Here is a 19,109-nt window from a genome sequence, read left to right as displayed (position 1 = left end):
CATGAAGAGGGGCTGAAGCAGCAGCTGGGACTGCGGTGGGACAGCAGGGGAGTGGCTATGTATTAAGTATGTCAGTATTTTTATGGCCAGCATGAACAGGTCTTTGTGTATTTGATGAATATCAGAACTGTTTTTGATACATTACTTTCAGGAAAATTTCATTTCATTTCATGCCTTTACCTTTTGTACATGAAGGCTTCCATATTACTGTAATCTCATTAGTATTACACATTGGCCTTTTATATCTTCTCAAATTGTTCTCAGTGAAAATTTGAACTTTTCTTCCAATAGGTTGCTTATTTTCATATTAAATATAATTATTAGCTAATCAAATATTTTTTCATCATTTCTATCAGTTATTGTTAATAGAGACAAAGCTACAGAAGACCCTGGGCATTGACCCCAATCTCTATAATCCCCAAGCTCCTTTATTAGGTTCACCATCTGCAAAATGAAAATGAGAACAGACCCTCTATACCAGGGTTGCATGAGTGTCTATATTAAATCACAAAGTTTTATTCAGTAGTAAACGTCAAGTGGAAGCCTATTCACTAATTAAGAGATTGTCCCAAACTGTCATAGGAACTGACAAGATACAAATTTTTCCTTCAGCAAAATTGAAGATAACCACATGTTAAGGACTTCCAAGCACATTGTAGATATTCAAAACTGAATAAAAAACTCATATGTTAACAAAAAAAAAGAACATGGATCTATCACATTGCTTTTTATCTGTTTTACCTATATCAGGCCATTACTGCATTCTTATGAAGTCTAAGGCTGCACAACTGAGCTTATTTGCTTTTCTAAGTATATAGTCATTAATCTGCAAATAATGGTACTTTTGTCTTCACTCTGCTCATTATTCTGTTTTCCTGTTTCAAGCCTTATTGAATTACCCAAAACTAGCTTGTTTACTCTAGTTTTAATGACAATGGTTCCAGTGTTGTAGCATTACGCTTGCTTCAAACTGGTAATGTATTTTTTGTTAATACTACTTCCATTTCACTTGAAAGTTTTAAATACAATACAAAGGGGTAAACTATTTTGTTAAAATTATATGTATTTTTAATAATAGGGTATGAATGTCTTTAACAAAACTTTTTATCTGAGTCTCCAAACTATGATTACCCAAAGCAGACAGTCCTAAATTCTAATAATTAGTGATTCAGTAGAGTCCATATCATGGAGTAACTGCTAGCATGCTGCACATGAGTAAAATAGTACTTACTCATTTCAAGTTACAAGCAACTAGAATACAGATTAAAAATTATCTGCATGTCTAGAAGTCCCATTTAAATTCCACTTCCTCAATATAGCCAAACATTGTGTTAGCCATACCACTCTGAAGAAATGCCTACCTCTTTCTAGAAGGTTACTCATGAAACCGTAGATTTTCTGGACCAAAAGCACCTTTAATGGCCCCAACAGCCAAGAAATTAGGGCCTAAGTCCTTTCCACAGCATGGCTGAAAAGTACTTTTCAAGCCTATGCTTACTCCTAGAGTCACAGATAACACCTTATCTCTCAAGATGTGCGCTTTCATTTCTGGACAAGTTTGATCAGTAAATTGTAATACTGACTCAAGAAATCTTTCTCTCTTACAACCATTGGTTCTTTAGGGGTAAATATTCTGTAGTTTGATCAATAGGAAATATCTGAAGATGGGAATAAGCACATTCAATTTTTATTTTTTTCTGCTCCCCCCCCCCAAATCCCCTAATTCTCTGTATTTCCCCAGTCATTCCCAATTTGCTGATATAAACTGTTGGCTTACTCTAGACTACTGAAAAACATTAACCTTTGCTTCCTACCACCACCTCCTGGCTTCTAAAATTGACACACTGGCTCTTTCTGTTACTGCCCTAATTACACTTGCTTCACTTCTATCCAACTAGCTTAGAAAATAAAACTTCTGTGTTACCTTAACATGTTGTTATGAACAGAGACAGAATTAATAATCTAAAAGATTAGATTTTCAAATAGCTGGTTACTACTAAGTACCTAATATCTCCTTTTCCAAGTCAATAATTAACTTTTATATTTGTTTCATACAGTCTGTTGAACTGGACTGAAGTCAAGAGACCTGGCTTTTGTTCTGCCTTGGTGGTTCTCAGGCTTCTTATCTGTAAAATGAGATGGTTTCTAAATGCTTTTCTATTTTTCAATCTCAGCAGGAATGCCGATGTCTATGTGTTGCAGAACAAGAAAACCACCTAATTGCTCTTAACATATGTCAGCAAAATTATTACCAAAAAGATGTCATGAGAGGATTCATACTACCTGTATTTCATATGTGAGTTGCTTCAGTTGACTAAATATCATCTATAGGGGCATCTGGGTGGCTCAGTTGGTTAAGCATCTGACTCGATTTTGGCTCAGTTCATGATCTCAGGGTCCTGGGATCGAGCTTTGTGTGGGGCTCTGTGCTTAGCAAGGAGTCTGCTTGAGGATTTTTCTCTCTCCCTCTACACTTCCCCCCACTCTCTCTCTCTCTAAAATAAATAAATCTTAAAAAATTTTCAGTAAACATATATACCATTATATATGTTATGGCAATTGAGTCAGTACACAAAAGGTTAATAAAAATAGAAGTAGAAAGCTGGATAAAATGAGATTATTTGAGTTGTCATCTTGTCTAATCCTTATAAAACTCTCTGGAATTTGAACATAAGAACTGAACAGTACAGCAGGTTCCCCTTTAAACAGAGCCCACAGCAAGGAGAACACATTGCTCATTACTGCCTTCTGGAATATTTTTCCAGGCATAAATGCATGCAGTGTAAATTACTAGCATTCTCCTTTACCAAAAAGAATATGGTTTTTTTCTTTATGTACTTTCTAGCATAAAGACGATATTCATTAAAAATCAAATAATAATGACACCTCATTGGGTGGCTCAAGCATCAGTATTGAGGATGAACCAAGAAGCATATTCTATGACACTTAGAATACAATGCAATTGTTCTCAATATCTAAGAACAACTGCTGAAATGAACATGGTATGGGTACTTCAAGACTTTGAATAAAAGCAATTCCAGTTGCTTTGTGTTTCATTAAAGCACAAACACATGCAATGTACACAACACAACTTTACACTTCCCAATTTGGGCTCTATAAAAGCTACATGATATTTTTCTCTTGATTTCCTCTCCTTAATTTTTGGGTTCATATATTTATTTCATACATTTTCCTAACATTAAACATATAATCTATGGAAAGCAGTGCTATTTATCAATTGTATTTTATTGATGTGGTAGATTAAAGATGACATTAAAAAGTTTGCTATGAGTTTCCTCTCTTTTGAACTGCTCAGAGCCCTAATAATTGCTCAGCTTCTGAACTGAATTTCCAAACATCCTTTTCAAAAACTTTACATTCTCTCTTAAATAGTGGAATCTCTCCACACAATCACCAACCTCTACAGAAGAGAAGCAGAAGACAGAAAGTGTGTATAGGTAACCCCCTGCTCATGTTTCTGAAAAGAAAAAAAAGTAGGCTGACAAAGAATATGAGCATTAAGTGATAAAAGCAGCAATTTCACTTAGAGAGGTTTTTAGTTTCTTTGCTTTTATTTGTTTTTTCATTGTAGTGGGGAGAAGTGGTAGCACCAATATGAATGCCAAGAAAATATTTGCACTAAAGATATGCAGAAAATGATCTGCAGGTATCTGGGCAACCAGGAAGAGAACATGTACACAGTGAAACCAGAGAGGTCTATAAGCTAAGAAGGAAGTAGAACCTTGTAAGATACATTATAGGAGTTGAGCACAAGTACTAGACAGGGCCAATGGCCTTGTTTGCCATGGATTGGAGTTCAGTGACTGACTTGAAAGGATACTGAAGTCACAGGAAAATGCAAAACTCTCAGGTATGCTATAGATTGTAGAACATGTGGGGAGACCATTTCTCTAAAAGATAGGAAGTTCCTCATTGTATAGTAATATATTGTTCTTCTACCCAGTGCTTGCAATTAGGCAATGACATGTTATCAGATAAACATGTCCCAGTCGGTATGTGAGCACTTTAACTAAGTGCTATAAAGCACTGCTTTTTCATGCCAGAAACATGTGGACCTAGGAATTTTAAATAAATCAATTTTTATTTCATATAGCTTATTTACTTGAGCAGAGAATGCTAAATATCTATAGCTTGAATTTCCCTTGGAGTTCTTCTTATAGTAACCTTAAAGGGCACCCATATTCTACCCAAGGCAAAGGCTGTTATTAATACAGTGTTAGAGCTCAGTCAGAAAAATTCCAAGTGTTGCTTCCTTTGTTTTGATAAGTTCTCTATATTAGCTCCTATGTGCACCTTTATGTAAGGAATCACTGTGCAGGCCAAATGTTCCTTTCTCTAGATAGCTTATAAGCATCTGGATAAATTTACATTAGAAATTCAATTAACTTTATATTGAAAGGTCAATTAACTTGGCCATGATAGAGATTGGTTTTAATTACTTTTCCTTGCTGGGCTTCTCTTCTTGTCCAAGCACAAGTGACACTATCAAATGATAGTCTCATTACCTGTTGGGTGTCTGAAACTCATATGCAAAACTCACTGGTAAGGACTGTCTCGGTTAAATGAATTTACTTTTATAATCCTTAGGACTTAGAATATCGGTAAGCAATGACAGGGTATTTTTGCTTAAACAATCTCTATAATATTGTTCATGACAATATCTTTCATTATTTGTCCTTGCTGGTTTCTCTTTTTTTGGTGGAAGATGATAATAAATAAAAATTATTTTAAATAGCCCTTATTACATATCACAGTATATTATATGAAAAATGAACAAATGATTACATTAAAAACAAGTGATTCTATTCCATTAGAGGGCTCTTAGTTATCTTTGTGTTCACATGGGTCACAATTTAACTCACTCATGTGTCACTAGAGCACTTATACTTGAAAAACCCAGGGGATTACCACTTGACACTATATAACAAGTTGTAGTGTAGTGTCTACTTGTTACCAGGAGGTAACCAATACTAAGCTATCACTTAATCAAAAGAAAATAATGAAAGAAAGAAAGGTATGAATATATAAATAATATATATGATTATATTTTACATATTAATATACTAACTCAGATCTCCAGGTGATTAGCAACTTAAAAAGAAACCAAACACTACTCAGGAGTTTGATATAACGTAAAGTCTGCAGATGAAATTTTTTGTTTATTTTTGAAGAAGGGACCAGCCTGTACCTTACAGGAGCAGTAACAATATGCTAAGTATGATATAAATGTTATCTATATAGTTCTTACTACAACAATATGATATATAATTCATTGTTTCCATTTTACTGATGAGCAAACAGAAGCTTATATTCCAGCCAAGGTCACACATTTTCACACTCTAATGGCAGAGTCAGAAACTACACCCACATCAGTCTGCCTTTTCAGATTTCCCATTTTCTCCTAGGATACAAGCACAGCTCTAAGAGTAGTAAGACCATGAAGTGCTTATAAAAGTGGATTTGGGAGTGTGTTGGAGGGCAGTTTGGGAACTGAATCAGAGGAAGGGAACAGTTTTGGCCAGTGCAACTCAAAGAGTGGGGCCACAAGAGTATAAATTAACTATTTCATTAAACATATTTTCCACCATATTTATAGTTTCTCAATGAAGGGAACTGTGCACTGATTTCCATGCCAGTGGATGCTTCTTATCTCCTCCAACCATTAACAGTTTGCAAACCAGCAAGCAGTCCATGGACCACACTTGGGTGGCACAAGCTTAAGGGATATCTTAGGAAATTTTCCTTTACTGTGAACAATTAAATGATTTTGGATAAAAGTTATCCTTAAAGTTACTCTATGTGTTTTTCCATTTATAAAAAAGTATTAAAAAGCCACATCGGGGCACCTGGGTGGCTCAGTCAGTTAAGCATCTGCCTTCAGCTAAGGTCATTATTCCAGGGTTCTGGGGCTGAGCTCTGCATTGGGCTCCCTGCTCAGTGGGGAACCTGCTTCTTCCTCTCCAGCTCCCCCTGCTCGTGCTTGTGTTCTCTCTCTCTCTCACTCTCTCTCCCTGTCAAATAAATAAAATCTTTAAAAAAATAAATAAAAAGCCACATCTTATCCATATTTCAGATACTAATGAAGGCTTAAGTCTTAAGTGTTATAAAACTATGGGGGCCCTTAATCTTAGTTGAATTGATACTACTCTTACCAGTTTTAATAAGCCAATCTCTTCCAAGAACAAAAAAAAATAGTTATCTTAGAGAATGAACAATATTGCCATCAAACAGCATGATGTTTGGAGTGAAATACAAATTTTAAAAATGTGTTATTCATACCTGCACCTCCGCCAATGCTTAGAATCTTAATTTCTGATTTTCTATCACCAATCCTGAAAAAAAAATTATGTCGTTTAAGAAAAATATGCTATGTGCTTTGTAAAATCTGATTATAAAGTCTAGTTGAAGAGAACAAACTAAAATTATAATGAATAAAAACTAGGCCAACATGAAAGGTCACACTCATGTCAGTAGTTACACTGCTGTGTTTAGAAATCTTTAGAAAATAGGTTCCACTCATTAATGATTTTCAACTGGGAGACTTTTAGAAACAGCACTATAAACATTTCAGAGATAGGAAATGCCATTTGTTTAGAGATTGTTTGGAGAACAAGAACAGATAAAGTGAGCCTTTGAGTCTAGTGATCTAATAAGCCATCCGTTATAGATGGGAGGAGGTTAAGGTGATTCACACTGTATATCTGCCTTCTTTCTTGCTAACTTCCTTTCAATGAACAAATGTTTATTAAACATTTATTATGTGTCTATATTTAGCATTGGGGGTATAAAAATGAATAAAACACTACTTTGCTCTCAAGTTAAAATGTGAGATAATAAAGCTCAGTATTAAGAGAAGGGAAAGATGGCAGAGTAGGAGGACCCTGAACTCATCTCCTCCCACAGACATACTGAGGCCACAGTGACATATAATGCAACTCACCCTGAAAACAACCTGAAGACTAGCAGAACAGTTATTCCACAGCTAAAGACATAAAGAAGCCATATCAAGAAAAGTAGGAGGGGTAGAGATGTAGAGATGTGGTAGGAAGCAAACCCCCAGCATGGCAACTACAGGCTGGAGGGATCTCAAAAGCATGGAGAGACTTCCTAAGGAGTGAGGGGGTGAAGCCCCATCTGAGGCACCCCCTGTTATAGAAACCTGTACCAGGAAGACAAGCCTTCATAACATCTGGCTTTGAAAATCAGCAGGAATTAACTCCAGCAGAGCCAGGCTCTAGGAAACAGAGACTCTGTTCTTAAAATGCCAGCATACAATATCACTCAATCAGAACCCAGTACAGAAACAGAAGTTTGAAAAGTACCTGGACATGTAGGAAGGAAATTGATTGACTAATCTTGGGATTTGTGCTGGAGGGGCAGGGATCTATAGAAGCTTTCTCCAGGAATGAAAGTGCTGGCAGGCATCATTTTTCTTGCCCTTTTTCAGTCTGGCTAGTTGGATGCTGGTAGGAGACAATGTTGACACTCTCTGTCTACTGCTTGCTCACACAAGGGACACCCCTGGAGCACCTGGTTCTGGGAATGGGGGCATTGCTCTACTGAGCCTCACAAGATGCCTTCTACATAAGACGATGACTTTCAAGACCATGAGATATAGCAGACCAACTAATGCATAGAAATAAACAGAGAGTCATATAAAATTAGAAGACACAGGAATATGTTCCAAACAAAAGAACAAGACAAAAATCAGAAAAAGAACTAAACAAAACAGATAAGCAAGGTACCTGATGAAGAAACAAGAGTAATGTTTATAAAGATGCTCACCAGATTTGGAAGAAGAGTGGATGAACTTCGTGAGAACTTCAGTGAAGAGACAGTAAATGTAAAAAAGAACTAATCAAAGCTAAAGAATACAGTAACTGAACTGAAAAACATACTAGAGGGAATCAACAGCACATTAGAGGATGCAGAAGAAGAGATCAGCAATCTGGAGTTCAGGATAGTGGAAAGCACCCAAGTTGAACAGCAAAAAGAAAAAGAAATTTTCAAAAAAATGAGAATAGGTTAAGGGACATCTGTACATCAAGTGTACTAACATTTGTATTACAGGGGCGCCAGAAGGAAAAGAAGGGGCAGAAAATTTACTTCACGAAATAATTGCTGAAAACTTCACCAACCTGTGAGAGGAAGCAGTTCCAGGAGTCACAGAGAGCCCCAAACAAGATGAACCAGAGGAGGTCTACACCAAGATACATAATAATTAAAATGCCAAAAATTAAAGATAACATGAAAATCTTAAAAGCAGCAAGAGAAAAGAAAGCAGTTATGTACAGGGGAAATCCCATAAGGCTATAACCTGATTTTTCACCAGAAATTTTCCAGGCCAGAAGACAGCGGCATGATATATTCAAAGCTGAAAGGAAAAAAAAAAAAAAAAAGCCTACAACCAAGAGTAATTTACCTGCAAGATAAACATTCAGAATCAGAGGAGAGATAAAGAGTTTCCCAGACAAACAGAAATTAAAGGAGTTCATCACCACTAAACCAGATTCACAAGAAATGTTAAAGGGATTTTTTTTATGTGGAAAAGAAAAAGCCATAACTAGAAATAAGAAAATTATGAAAGGAAAAAAAATTCACTGGTAAAAATCAAATAAAGCTAGGATGAAGGATAAAACACAAAAGTAGTGAAATAAATTCTAGCTACAAAAATTAGTTATGGATTACACAGAATAAAAAGATGTAAAATATGACATATATATAAAACATGGAGAGGGAGTAAAAATGTTTTTATTTTAAAATGTGTTTGAATTTAAGCAACCACAAACTTAATATAGACTGCTATATACATAGGATGTTATATGTGAACCTCATAGTAACCACAAAACAAAAACCTATTAATAGATACACAAAAAATAAAGAGAAAGGAATCCAAGCATTACACTAAAGAAAGTCATCAAATCACATGGCAATAGAGCAAGAGCAAAAGAAAAGAGAGAAAAACTACAAAAACAATTAGCAACAATCGTAAATATTTACTCACCCATCATAGAGGCACCTAAATATATAAAGCAAATATCAGACATAAAGAAGTAACAGTAACACAATAATAGTAGGGGACTTTACATCCCATTTACATCAATGGATAGATCATCCTGGCAGAAAATTAATAAGCAAACAGTGGCTTTGAACAATACATTAGAACAGATGAACTTAACAGATACGTACAGAACATTCTATTCAAAAACAGCAGAATACACATTTTTTTCAAGTGCATATGGACATTCCCTAAGATAGATCACATGTTAGGCCACAACCTTGTATCAGTAAACTTAAGAGAATTGAAATTGTATCAAACATCAGAAAAGATCACAACAATATGAAACTAGAAATCAATTACTAGGTAAAAAAAAGAAACAAATGGAGGCTAAATAGCATGCTACTAAAAAACCAATGGGTCAACTAAAAAAATCAAAGAGCAAATTAAAAAAAAAAATACCTGGAGACAAATAAAAATGGAAACATAGCAGTGCAAAATGTCTGAAATGCAGCAAATGCATTTCTAAAAGGGAAGTTTATAGTGATACAGGTCTACCTAAGAAAGAAGAAAAATATCACATAAAAAATCTAATCATACACCTAAAAGACTGGAAAAAGGATAAATGAAGCTCAAAGTTAGTAGGAAGGAAATAATAAAGATCGAAAAGGAAATAAATGAAATAATGACTGAAAAAACAATAGGAAAGATCAGTGAAACCAAGAGCTGGTTCTTTGAAAAGTTAAACAACTCATAAACCTTTAGCCAGATTCATTAAGAAAAGTAGAGAGAGGACTCAAATCAGAAATGAAAGAGAAGTTACAACTGACACCACAGAAATACAAAGGATCATAAGAAACTACTATGAAAAATTATATGCCAATAAAGTATACACTGAGAAATAGAAGAAATGGATAAATTCCTAGAAAAATACAATCTTCTAAGACTGAATCAGGAATAAATAGAAAAATCTGAAGCGGCAGATTACTATTGACAAAATTGAATCAGTAATCAAAAACTTCCAACAAACAAAAGTTCAGGACTAGAGGGATTCACAGAAGAATTCTACCAAACATTTAAAGAAGAGTTAATACCTATTCTTCCCAAACTATTTCAAAAAATGGAAGAGGAAGTAATGCTTTCAAATTCATTTTGTGAGGCCAGCATAACCCTGATACCAAAATGAGATAAAGATACTAAAAAATTTTAAAAAAAAATTACAGACCAATATCCAACATAGATGCATAAATTTTCAACAAAATATTAGGAAACCAAATTCAACAACACATTAAAAGCATCATTCACCACAATCAAGTGTGGTTTATACTGGAATACAAGGATGGTTCAATATCTGCTAATCAATCAATGTGATATATCAAATTAACAAAATGAAGGACAAAAATCATATGATCATCTCATTAGATGCAAAAAAGCATTTGACAAAATTGAACATCTATTCATGATTAAAACTCCCAACAGAGTGGGCTTAAAGGGAACATAGCTTAACATAACAAAGTCCATATAGGAAAAACCCACAGCTAGCATCATACTCTGGTGAAAAGCTAAAAGCTTTTCCTCGAAGATCAGGAGCAAGACAAGGATGTCCACTCTTACCACTTTTGTTCAACATAGTACTGAAGTCCTAGCCACAGCAATCAGACAAGAAAAAGAAATAAAAGGCATCCAAGTTGGTAAGGAAAACGTTAAACTGTCACTATTTATAGATAGGATACCATATGTACAAAACCGTAAAGATTCAGTAAAAAATTATTAGAAGTATAAAATAAATTCAGTAAAGTTGCAAGATCCAAAATGAAATACAAAAATCTGTTCCATTTCTGTACACCAGTAACAAATGAGCAGAAAGAGAAATCAAGAAAGCAATCCCATTTACAATTGCATTAAAAAGAATAAAATATTTCAGAATAAATTTAAACAAGGAGGTGAAAGATTTATGTTTATTGAACCATTATTTATAATAGCCAAGATATGGAAGCAACCTAAGTGTGAATGGATGAATGGAGAAAATTGTGATATATATATACAAAATGGGATATTACTTGCCATTTGTGACAACATGGATGGACTTAGAGGGTATTCTAAGTGAAATAAGTCAGACAGAGTAAGATAAATGCCATATAATTTCACATATATGTCAGATCTAAAAAACAAAACTAACAAATAAACATTGACAACAACAACAAAAAAAACCAAACAGGCTCATAAATACAGAAAACAAACATGGTTGCCAGAGGGAGGGGAGTGAGGTGATGGGTGAAATAGGCATAGGGGTTTAAATGGTACAAATGTCCAGTTATAAAATAAATAAGCTGTGAGAATGCATGTTCAAGATAAGGAATATAGTCAATAATACTGTAATAATGTATGGTGACAAACAGCAACTATACTTATTGTGGTGAGCATTTTATAATGTATGTGATTGTGGAATCACTATGTTATACACCTGAAACAATATGGTACATCAACTATACTTGGATTAAAACTAAAGAAAAAAATAGAGCCCAGTATTATGGTTCTAGTACAAAAATGGAATGGGATTGATTTACTGAGAGGTAACAGCAGGACTTGCTTTTGATTGATATTAATAAAAGGGGGAAGGGTATTATGACTGACTAATTTCCAGCTTGGATGACTGCATATGGTGAGAAAAAGGAAGCTGGAGAATATAGTTTGATGGCAAGTTTGTGTTTTGTCAGGGTATTTTGTTTTGTTTTTTCTTTTTAACAAATCTGAATTCTACAGACATTTGGATATGCAAGATTTAAGTTGAGTGGGAGACAGATCAGGGTCAATGATGTATTCTGGAGAGTTAGCATCATAAAGCTATGGTCAAAACTAGGAGACTAGAGTCTATCACCCAAGCATATTGCGAAGAATTTGACAAGCTGTGGGATAATGATGTAATGCCAACTTTTAAAAGTCACTGGACTATGGGGAACACACAAAGGGGACAAAGAGGAAAACAGTAAAGCTCAGAGAGGATAGAATTAGAGAAAGAGAAAGCCACTGGTAGTGTTAACAGTAGCAGAGTGTACTACCAAAACATAAAGGAGGAATCATCTCCATTGGATTTGGCAATATGAGTGTCTTTGATGATAGTTTTAAAAGGTTGAGGTCAAAAGTCAGATGGCAGTGAGATTAAAAGTGAATAAAGAGAAAGAAGATCTAGAGATTGTTGAAATAGAATGAAAGAGTGAGAATGGAAAGGGGAAACCTGAACTGAAAGAGTGGTGTTTGTTTATTTGGACTCTAGCTTTGTCTTTTGTTTTTTTGTGTTTTTGTTTTTGTTTTTGTTTTTCCCCTGAAGTGAGAGAGCCTGGACAGAGTAGTAGAACAAAAACAGATTTAAACAAGTTCTTAAGGAACTGGAAAGGATAGATTCAAGGACACCTATGAATGAATTCCCTTCCTTAGTTCTAATTATTTTCCCACTCATAATCATAGTCCTAATACAACCATCCCTATCTATGCTCTTGGTTAATTCTTAAAACTGCTTTATATCTGTAGATAGCATAGTGAAGCTATGGAGCACAACATCAAGGTTGAAGTCCTATCCTACTCGTACATTATCCTTAAGCAAGTTATTTAATTTCTCTGCATCTTTATTACCTATGAAGTAGGATAATAGTATCACCTACTGTATAGAATTGTAATAATAGTATCTAGTTTAAGGAACAGTTGTGGGGATTAAATGATTTAATTCATGTAAATCTCTTAGAAATGTGTCTGCACATGACAAGCACTCAACATATATTAGCAATTGTTATTATTCCAGCCACAGCTAAGTGATTTCACTTTTTGAATATTCACAACTTTTCTATGAATTAGACACTATTATGAACTTGCTTCATATATTATGATTAATAATTATTGAAAACTTACTATTTTCCAGTCAAGGATCTAAATGCATAACATATAACAACATCAACAACAAAGTTTATTATTTACAGCGATATACTGGAACTCTCCCCACCTCACACCTCACCTCCAGATGGGGATTGTTTCTCCAAGGAAACAAACCATCTTGCTGAATAAACTTACAATATTGACATCTGAGAATCTCCCAACAAACAACTGAGTCCACATCCAATTACTATAGCGAGCCACCCACTCACCCCCTCAGTGAACAAACTTCACTTACATACATAAAGAGGATCTGAACACCTTTTTAGTGTCTCACTATTGATTGGATGGACAATCAAGTCACATCAGGTAGCTAGGGAGCTCCCCTAACACGAGAGAGACCAAAAGAAACAGAAAAAGAGCATTCAGAAGAAACATGCAGAGAACAGAGGAAATTTTTATAATAGATAAAAAAGGTCTTACATGAACAGGCTATAAAAAAGACCACTTTTGAAAATTAAAAATGTAATAGTAAAAAATTAATAGAAGGGCTGTAAGATAAAAATTGTAAAAAGTGGATATATAAGAAAATTAGAGAATTACTTCAGGAGGTCTGGTGTTTGATGAATAGAACTTCCAGAAAGAAAATCAGAGAGAAGGGATGATAGAGTAATACCAAAATTTCCCTGAAATGAAAGATCTGAATCTTGATTGAAATGGCCCATGGACTACCCACAAAAATGTGTGAAAAAGGGATGCCTGGGTGGCTCAGTTGGTTAAGCATCTGCCTTTGGCTCAGGTCATGATCCCACGGTCCCGGGATCACATCCCACCTTGGGCTTCCTGCTCAGTGGGGAGCCTGCTTCTCCCTCTGCCTGCCACTCCCCCTGCTTGTGTTCTCTTTCTTTCTCTGACAAATAAACAAAATCTTAAAAAAAAAAATGTGTAAAAAAGTCCCACACCACAACTCATCTTAGAATTTCATAATACTAGATAGAACATCCTTAAAACTTCTAAGTAGGGAAAACAAAAACAAAAAAGGTCACAAGCCAAACATGAGCAATTTGAAGGACATTGGATTTCTCAATGGAAACTCTAGTTGCTAAAAGACAATGGAAACATACCTTTAAATTTCTAATATAATACCATTTCAGGACAGAAATTACTATCAAATAAAGATGACCACAGATTGAAGGCACTTTTAAACATACAAAATCTCAAAAGTTTACTTTTCATGCACTCTTTCTTGGGAAGCTCTTAAAGGACAAAAGGAGAAGGAGAAGGAGAAGGAGAAGAAGAAGAAAAGTCTAAATGACATGAGATCCAGAATCAGGGAATTTAATACTGCAGAGAGGGCAAGAGAATTTCTAGAAGGTGAAATAAATTCTCTTATCAATAACTGTATGGCAGATCACCAGCAATTCACTGCAGACTGGAAAAGATGAACAGAGAGCTCCAGAAAAGATGTTCCCATGAGGAAAACTTAACAGATGACTTGATTTGTTGGACTATATTGAGAGAAGATTAATACTTCTGCTTGGGGTCCAAGTAGTGACAGGTATATAGAAAACTAAGAAAAGAAACTAAAATCAAAACAATAGTTAACTCTAGGAAAAACAAAAAGTACCTGAAAAGAAATGTGATTGTAATACAACGTATCATTCAATTATGTATGATATGTACATAGGCAAATTATATAAACATTCAAATTATTGAACCGAAAATTTTGATATAAATATACTGACATGATAGGGGAGGAAATATATATGTTTATTTAGCTATTTTAATACAGTAAGAATAACATGATATTTAGAATTAGGAAAGAAAATTTCGTAAGAAACAACTAAAATACTTCAGAATATTTAAAGTGGTTGCTTCTGAAGAGTTGGAGGAGTCAGAGATGGGAGTGAGTAGGGCTAGGAGCCAGTTGTTTTTGTTTTTTTGTGTTGTTGTTTTTTTTTAACCACTGCAATCCTAATTTAGTTATGTTTTTGAAAGTTCTTTAGTCTTTCACAAATTCTACATTCAGTATTTCTAACCAGATTGTGTACCCCATGAAGATAGGGGTCATCATCATTCATAATATTTAATCCATCCCTGGTGCCTCTTCAGACCACTGATGACTGAAGAAAACCAAGGGACTGGATAAGCTACAGACCTGAGCACAGACCTTTAGGACTGTAAAAGACTTCAGAAATTAACTCATTTCCTTTAATTTTAGAAATGAACAAAAAGACCCATAGAAATAAATTATTAGTTCCTAGATAAGAAGTTATCTGTATTTGCTGTATGCTTTGATTTTGGCATCATTGTTCTAATACTTACTAATTATTAATAAATTATATAACTGAACCATAAGAAATATAAAGGGAAATAGAATTCCATACACATCCAACAATGCCTGCTTTCATCAGGCAGGGGTACTATCCCAGTGAAAGAATTTCAGGCCTACAGTAGAGAAATCCAGCAAAAGATAAAATATCAGTTTTCTTTGCTGTTGCAAATTGGATCCACACTCAGTCATTTATTCCCAGTTTTCTATCATTATTTCCTGAAGCAGAGTATGTTACAGCAATCCACCCCCAGATAGGTGATTTGATTATCCTCAGCATGTGGAATCTTTTACTCTCATAATGCTTATCAGCTCTAGCACAAATTGAACACATTAATCACCAAAAAAAGAAGTCTGCAAGAAGGACAGGAACTAGTGAGTTTCACTGATAATGGGAAAATGCCTTTTTTTTTTTGAAGAACCACACTGCTAATATTAAGTTGAAAGGAAAAGAATTTTTTTTGAGAGTGATAACTATAAGAATATGGATAAGGAAATGAATTTAAATGGATATTAGGAGAACTGAGAAGTACCCACTCCTCAATCCTCAGAGGCAAACAGTATTTGGTAATTATTTATATTTTATTCTAATGAAAAGAATACTAGACTCTGCATTTGGGACTTTTTTGAAATGTAAAATCTGGAGGAGGGCTGAAAAATCTGAGCTCAAAGATTTAGTATCTTTTCCCAAATGAACATGGACGTGTGCCTTCAAATGGTTAATGCTTATCTCTGCGCAGCTGGAAGTACTGGACGAACCGGAGCCTTTGAACGTGGAAAGCGGGCATCTAACTAAAGCACCGCAGAAGAAGGGGCGCGGGGAGGGGGGGGTGGGGTGGGGCTGGGGGCCGAGGAGGGCCGGGTGAAAGCTGCTATCAGTAGCTCCTTCTTATCCCCGCGCCCAGCCTGCAGGGCTGGGCTCGACCCATCTGTCATTGCACACAAGGAGCCCGAGGCTTGTCTCTTTGACAAAAACGTCCGTTTTTGTTACCTTGCTATTATGCCTGGCAGCTTCTTGTCCATGAATTCCTGCATGCACTGGTGTTCCGTGGAACTGTTGAGAAACCTCCGAAAAGATTCAACGTATCTGTTGTGGTCAGAAAACAAGCTCCTCATGGAAGATGCCATGTTTGGTTTTCTGATGGAAGACAGAGAAGGAAGTTTTAACTTCCCCTCCTTTTCTTCCCAGTTCCTTATTTTTTCTCCTCACCGCCACAATTCCTACCCTCCCTCCCCAGAAAAACAAAACAAAACAAAACCAAAAAAACCGTGCTTTGAATTTAACAGGCACGGAAGGCGGCTGTGCAAATCTCATTACGTCAGTCATTTGTACAGGACTTTGCGCTGCTACTTTAACCCCTACACTGTTGTTTTGTAAGAAAGGGAGGTGGTAAAGCAAAGCAATAAATCCACTGCTAAAACTTGTTTTTTTAACGCCTGATGTTCAGAAAGCCAAAAAACCAGACTGGATTCTAATCATTTCCTGTTTGGCGGGCAGCAACTAGCAGTAAATTTAAATTCCAAGTGGGACCCCAGCTGCTTTATGGGCCAAAGGCGACAAACACAGGGATTAACACCCACGTAAAAGGCTACAGACCACTTTCAGAAATCTACGCCTGCTGAAATCTTTGACAGAAGACTGTCCTCTGCCTGCCTCCATGCTTTCTACAGGAGAATTTCTTGCCTTGCCCCTTCTCAGTACTTGAACTTTACACTGATTGGCTGCATCTCTTCAAACGCTGATTGGTTGTGTTGTGTTGTAAAGGGAGTCTCTTTAGCATAAACTATCAGGGAGGAACTATGAACTAGAAGGTCTGAGAAGCCTGCTTTGGGGGCAATGAAGGAAATGAGAGAAGACTCTCAGGGCACAAATGCAGGAGAAAGGGTAACAGCCAGCCGAGTCTGTAGGAATCATTCCCGAAGTGCTTCTGAACAAGGAATCTTTAGATACTTAGGGTTGGACGAGCCTCTGGTGGCCCAGTGTTGTCACCAGTCAAAAATCCAAAGTGTTAGAATATCTACATGCTGGACTTTTTACCCGGGAAGTGGTGTTAAAGAAGGCCATTCCCAGGGCGCCTGGGTGGCTCAGTTGGTTAAGCGACTGCTTTTGGCCCAGGTCATGATCCTGGAGTCCCGGGATCGAGTCCCACATCGGACCCCCCGCTCAGCGGGGAGTCTGCTTCTCCTTCTCCCTTGGTCCCCCTCTCCTCATCTCTGATTGTGCGCTCTCTCTCTCACACTCTTTCAAAATAAATAAAATCTCTTTTTAAAGGAAGGAAAGAAAACCACTCCTCCAGCATAGGATGTTAATAACAGTATCCATCTCATGGAAGAATTACAAGAATTAATGAGTTAGTTCATATACATCTCTTAGAACTGTGTCTGCCTAAGCCATTCAGTTCCAAAACTGTCCAAGCATTCAACGCTCCCAAACACTCTTTTCTAAGCACTTCATGGTCACATTACTCTTAGAGCTGTGCCTTTGCCCTAGGAGAAAATGGGAAATCTGGAAAAGCGGATTGCTGTGGGTATAGTGTGAAACTGTGTGACCTTGGCTGAAACATAACTTTCTGTTTGCTCATCAGTGAAATGGGAACAATGAATTAAATCTCATGGGGTTGTAATGAGAATTCTACAGATAACTTTCATAGCCATGCTTACCAGATGCTTACTGCTCCTGTAAGGGGCAGGCTGGTCCCTTCTGTAATAAGAAAACAACAAAAAAAGTTGCCATTTTATTTACAGACACTGAAAATTGAGTTTCATATCATTTTCACATGTCATGAAATATTCTTTGGATTTTCTCCAGTCATTGACAGATGTAACAGTTATTCTTCGCTCAAGGGCTGTATGGAAACAAGGTGCTGGGCTGGATTTGGCCCACAGGCCCTAACTTAGCTCCTAGGACTACAGACAGACAGACAGACAAACATATGCTACTTAACTCCCGTGTCTCTCCAACCAGCCTCGTCTTCCTCAAACTGACTCTCACAAGCTTCTGGTTGTTCATTACCATCTCCCACCCTTCCCTTTAGATCTAATCCAAATCATTCGTTCACAGATTCATCTACTTTAACAAATATTTAGTAAGGGTATACTGTGTGATACTCGGTTGTGAAGAAATGGCATTGACCTTACCTTCAAAAGTTCCTATTAAAACCTACTGTTAACTAAAACTCACTCTTCACCTGAGACCATCATCTGGCCCCTTGCCAAACTTCCTCAACAGTCTGCTCTTCATTCATGTCTCCTTTGGGATTTCATCCCCCTTCTCATGGCTTCTATCCTACTTGAAATCCTCCTTTTTTTTTTTCATCTACTGCGCTATTTTCATACTGGCTTCCCTGTCTTAGGAGTCACACTGATCCTAGCGAATTGTATGGCCACTGCCAAACTCAGTGTTCTAAAGCACAGTAATGATAAAGTCACTCTTCTCCCCTCAAATGTGTACTGTCTCTCCACTGTACCCCAACTTAAGTCCGAGCCTTATTCTTTGACTCCCATACCCCAAATCATCCAGACTTGTGTTTCATTTTCCTTTAAGGCTTGCGAGTGCATCCCTTCAAACCATGCTGCTTCTCTGGATACATCCCTGTGCTTTCCCGCCTACAGCTTCTCCATGTAGCAGCCCCTACGTGAGTAATGCTCTGCTTCTCCTCTGACCCCACCCACCGAAAATGTTCCCACTCCTCACGGGCTACCATTTCCATGAATCCTTCTGTATTTCCCTCAAAAGGCTTAGCAGTGTGCTCTTAATTTCTGAGCCTCTTACAGCTTTGATGGCATTTGTCCTTGTTTTATGGTTTGTTAATGCACTTGCCTTCTCTCCCCTGCTAGGCCCTATGTGATGGCTAGCTAATAAGGACAGGGACTGAGTCATAACTGCTCACAGTA

General features: G+C 36.5%; 1 protein-coding gene across 2 annotated transcripts in view; it reads right to left on the bottom strand.

The window, feature by feature from the left end:
* HNMT (histamine N-methyltransferase) overlaps positions 1–16,905 on the bottom strand; it is a 53,046-nt gene extending 36,141 nt beyond the window's left edge. The window contains exons 1-3 of one of the 2 annotated variants that reach the window (XM_027591475.1): positions 16,813–16,905; positions 16,207–16,353; positions 6,301–6,353 (exon numbers count right to left, since the gene is read on the bottom strand). In XM_027591475.1, coding sequence (XP_027447276.1) covers positions 6,301–6,353; positions 16,207–16,343 — 190 coding nt within the window. In that variant the 5' untranslated portion in view covers positions 16,344–16,353; positions 16,813–16,905. Of the gene's footprint in view, positions 1–6,300; positions 6,354–16,206; positions 16,354–16,812 lie in introns of those variants that run through there. The other variant, XM_027591476.1, reaches the window with a different exon arrangement.
* Positions 16,906–19,109: the final 2,204 nt, after the last annotated feature.

Source organism: Zalophus californianus, chromosome 3 (assembly GCF_009762305.2).
Source record: "Zalophus californianus isolate mZalCal1 chromosome 3, mZalCal1.pri.v2, whole genome shotgun sequence".
NCBI lineage: Eukaryota > Metazoa > Chordata > Mammalia > Carnivora > Otariidae > Zalophus > Zalophus californianus.
The sequence above is the reverse complement of the archived record's forward strand: the minus strand, read 5'-3'. Positions and strand labels throughout refer to the sequence as shown.